Source organism: Propithecus coquereli, unplaced genomic scaffold, assembly GCF_000956105.1.
Source record: "Propithecus coquereli isolate 6110/MARCELLA unplaced genomic scaffold, Pcoq_1.0 Scaffold193, whole genome shotgun sequence".
Classification (NCBI taxonomy): domain Eukaryota; kingdom Metazoa; phylum Chordata; class Mammalia; order Primates; family Indriidae; genus Propithecus; species Propithecus coquereli.
The window spans coordinates 3,122,036-3,126,324 of record NW_012144190.1 but is presented as its reverse complement, the minus strand read 5'-3'; the positions used below and the strand labels follow the sequence as shown (position 1 = coordinate 3,126,324).

General features: G+C 55.2%; 1 protein-coding gene across 4 annotated transcripts in view; it reads right to left on the bottom strand.

Annotated features, from left to right (window-relative positions):
* Nucleotides 1-2,075, bottom strand: part of PLEKHA4 (pleckstrin homology domain containing, family A (phosphoinositide binding specific) member 4) — a 20,289-nt gene extending 18,214 nt beyond the window's left edge. For all 4 annotated transcript variants that reach the window (XM_012643212.1, XM_012643211.1, XM_012643213.1 and 1 more), the window contains exons 1-2: nt 1,924-2,075; nt 1,397-1,486 (exon numbers count right to left, since the gene is read on the bottom strand). In XM_012643212.1, coding sequence (XP_012498666.1) covers nt 1,397-1,480 — 84 coding nt within the window. In that variant the 5' untranslated portion in view covers nt 1,481-1,486; nt 1,924-2,075. The remainder of the gene's footprint in view (nt 1-1,396; nt 1,487-1,923) is intronic.
* Between the last annotated feature and the right edge of the window lie 2,214 nt (nt 2,076-4,289).

The window sequence follows — 4,289 nt, the reverse complement described above, 5'->3', positions numbered from 1 at the left end:
GGAGGGAAACTGTGTCTCAATAAAAAAGAAACAAACAAACAAACCAGGCCAAGGAGGGAGGCTGAGTTTAGAGATCAGAATTGGGGGTGTTCATGACGCAGAGTTGAGAGACTCTTTTTTGATGGGCAGAGGGAGGTGTTCAGAGGCAAGGAAGAGGCTGCTGGGAAGGAATTTGGGAATCAAGGGTCCACTGCCAAGAAGAGGATGCCTTTGGCTACCAGAGGTAGAGGTGAGTAGAGCCTCTGGGACCTGAACTGGGAATTTCAGCTGGGAGGTCCCCATACTCAGGAGAAACTTCCGTGCTGGGTCCCTGGTGAATCAAAGGATGCCTCAGTGCCGTGCAGTGACATCCCTTAGCAACCAAGTGCAAGGAGAGGGGCCTTGAGGTTCCCCCCCTGCCCCGCCCAGATGGAGCTGCCTCTCCTGATACACACAGATACCCCAGGTGTCCATGGCCACATTGCTACAGGACACCCTTGCCCGGAGCTGATGCTGACCAAGGCTGGGATCGAATCTCTGGGCTCTGAACTTGGGAAACAAAATGTGTGAGGGGAAGGGCAGAACAAGGAAATGAGTGTCATCCTTAAACTCTTGGCTGGGGTGCTAATTTGGGACACATGTATCTCAGGGCTCCATGGGGCCTTATTGTCAGAGAAGGGTCTCTCCTTGCCTTGCCGGATCCCATTAGTGGGTAGACTAGATGGCTAGAGATGGGGCACGGAGTCCCAGCCCTGATCTAGAGCAGCCACTGCTTCTAAGAACTCAAGGGGCCTCATGGCTGGGGAGTGGCCTTATCTTAGCAACCAGGGTCAAGGGAGGTTGTTATTCTGGCTTCGAATTAGGAAAATACGAGGGGTAGGGACAGAGCTGGGAATGCCTCTTAAATCCTAGCTGCGACTGGTGGGCAATTTGGGACCTTACTGGGTCTGGCAGACCTGTTACTCAGGATCCTTGTTCTTGTGGGTTTGTTTGTTTGTTTGTTTGTTTGTTTGTTTTTGAGACAGGGTCTCACTCGGTTTTCCAGGCTCGAGTGCAGTGGCATCGTCACAGCTCAATGCCACCTCAAATTCCTGTGATAAAGCCATTCTCCTGCCTCAGCCTCCCAAGTTGCTGGAACTACAGACACGTGCCACCGCACCCGCCTAATCTTTCTATTTTATGTAGAGATGGGGTCTTGATATTGCCCATGTTGGTCTTGAACTTCTGGACTCGAGTGATCCTCCTGCCTCAGCTTCCCAAAGTGCTAAGATTATGGGCATGAACCACTGCACCCAAACAGGATCCTTGTTCTTAACAATCAGAGCCCCTGGAGTGGCCCAGAACTCAGGGCTAGGAAACCGGGGATGGGTGGCCCAGAGCCCCACCTTCCTCCCCATCCCCACCGGGAAGCCCGAACCTTGGCGCTCAGGCTGCTGAGCGAGGAGATGGTGGAGGCGCTGCTGGCCAGGCTGAGGCTGCTCCGAGGTCTGCCTTCCTCCATCAAGGGCTTGGGGAGAGAAAGAAAGGGGCTCTGTCTCTGTGACTCGGGACAGAGATGGGGTCAGGGGCTCGGTGGTCAGAGGAGTCTGAAGAGAAAGGAGCCTGTTGTTTGGGGACTGGGGGGCTGGGGAGGCCGTGGCCCGGGACCGCATACCAAGAGTGGTGCCAAGAGAGGTGGGCGGCCCTGGCAGCTGCGGGAGGGGGCAGCTGTCTGCAGCCCAGGCCAGAGAATAGGGGCTCCTTTATTTCTGGCCACTGTACTCTGGCCAGGAATTTGACCCTCTCTGTGCTCAGGAACCCTCCATTCCCTGCCTCCTTCCGGCTGCCTGTCTCCTGCCCTCCCACACGTACCCCAAACCATCCCTGCCAACTCCCCGAGCCAAGCCCTGCGACACCAGGAATGTGCACCCAGGCAGCCCCTCCCAGCACAGCCAGGGAACTTACCCAGCTCTGGGATCCCAATGACGGGAGCAAGAGGACAGTATCCCACCTCCTTCGTCCCTTAGGTGCTGTCTCTCATACTTCTCAGTCTCTTCTCACCTGCTCACTGGCACTCTCCGTTGGTCTCTTTGTCTCCTGTCTCTTATGCTCCCTCCGTCTCTCTCTCTCTCTCTCTCCCCCGCTTCACACTCAATCTCTTCCTCTCTCTCTCTCTCTCTCTCTCTCTCTCTCTCTCTCGGGCTCTCCACGTATGCTGTTTCCTCCTCTCTCTCTTGTGGACTTTCTTTCTCACTTTCTCTCTTCCTTCCTCTCCCGGTTTCTCTTTCCTCTCTGCTGGGCTTTCCCTCCCTCTGCCAGCCGCCCACGCCCACGCCACTGTCTCCCCTCCCAATCCTGGCTGTCCCCGCCCCTTCTGGCCTCCCCACCACAGCCTGACCCCTGGCTCAGCTGCCCCCACAGCTGAGGGGAGGGGCTGGGGGCCCCTGACTCCTGGGTCCCCTAAGGGTTGAGGCTAGGATTTCCCTGTATTTGGAGAGCAGGAGCTGAGGCCTGGACTCCAGCCCCCACTATGAGTTTGTCGTGGTCAGAGGCCTGGTCCCCTAAAGTGAGGGGGCTTGGGTCTTGTAAAGGGTGAAGGCTCAGACTCCCAAAGCTCTGGGTGCCTAAGAAGGTGTCAGCTAGGAGTCAGAACTCCTGACTTGTGAATGAGCCAGGGTCTGGAAGTGTGGCATTGATTGGATGGGGCCGGGCATGGTTTGTCCAGGTCTTCCAGAGAGAAGTGGGTGGTTCTGGATTCCTGGATTCTGGAGCAGGCAGGGTCAAGTGGCAAGTTTCTTTTTTTTTTTTTTTTTTTTTTTTGAGACAGAGTCTCTCTCTGTTGCCCAGGCTGGAGTGCCGTGGCATCAGCCTAGCTCACAGCAACCTCCAACTCCTGGGCATAAGCGATCCTCCTGCCTCAGCCTCCTGAGTAGCTGGGACATGTGCCACCACACCGGCTAATTTTTTTTTTCTATTTTAGTTGCCCAGCTAATTTCTTTCTATTTTTAGTAGGGACAGGGTCTTGCTCTTGCTGAGGCTGGTCTCAAACTCCTGACCTCAAGCGATCCTCCTGCCTCAGCCTCCCTGAGTGCTAGGATTACAGGCATGAGCCACCACGCCCAGCCCAAGTGGCAGGTTTCAAATCTCCACCTCAGATCCAGATGAGAATTCTGTTCTGGACTGAGGACAACCCCCTCAGGAGGGAGATGTGGTTCCTGAATATATTTTGAGGAACAAAATTATGTACCAGGTAGGGGAAGAGAGCTGAGGCGCTGGAACAGTGTCCCTGGGCCTGGAACTCATAGCAGAACCCCGTCCCGCCCCGCCCCAGGAGTGCCACCCGGTCAGCATTCAGTTTGCATAAGCTGAGCTTTTGCATAAGTCTGGAGCAGGAGTGTGACAGAGAAGGAATCTGAACTTTCGGCTCAGCAGCCATTCACTATATATTTGGGGTTTTTTTGTTTGTTTGTTTCTTTTTTGAGACAGAGTCTTGCTCTGTTGCCTGGGCTAGAGTGCCGTGGCATCAGCCTAGCTCACAGTAACCTCAAACTCCTGGGCTCCAGTGATCCTCCTGCCTCAGACTCTAGAGTAGCTGGGACTACAGGCATGCGCCACCATGCCCGGCTAATTTTTTCTATATATTTTTGGTTGTCCAGCTAGTTTCTATTTTTAGTAGAGACGGGGTATCGCTCTGGGTCATGCTGGTCTCGAACTCCTGAGCTCAAGCAATCCACCCGCCTCGGCCTCCCAGAGTGCTAGGATTACAGGCGTGAGCCACCACGCCCCGCCCACTATATATTTGTTGAGCACCTACTACGTGCCAGGCACTTTTGTGGCCACTGAGAAGAAAGCCGTGGTCAAGCAAAGTGCTTGCCTTCGTGGTGCTAACATTCTTGTTCTCATTGGCAGGGAATCAGGACTCTGCTGGGAACCATCTCGTGCAAGTGTCATTTGCAAGCCTGTTTCCTCATCTGTGAAATGGGAGCAACGATACCCTCCCACCTGGGGAGGAAAACGCCCGGATGTGAAGGTGGGAGACCCCAGGCTGGGGGGGTCTGCTGGCTAAATAGGGGCGTGAAGGCATTTGCCCCAGCAGAGTGAGAGAGTTGGCTCGCGGCTTGGTAGGGCCACGCAATTGAGTGACAGCTCGCTCGCTTGGGACGTGACCCTGCTCTGAAACGCTGCCGTGACGTCGCAAAGCCCGGAATCTCCGCGAGAAGTCCCGTCTGACTTTCCCTTCCCACCCTCGTGCTGTCGTTTGGAAACCACGCCTCTCCTACGCAACGGGACGCGGCGGACTATAAAAGGCTTGCGGGCGACGTCTGCGCCAG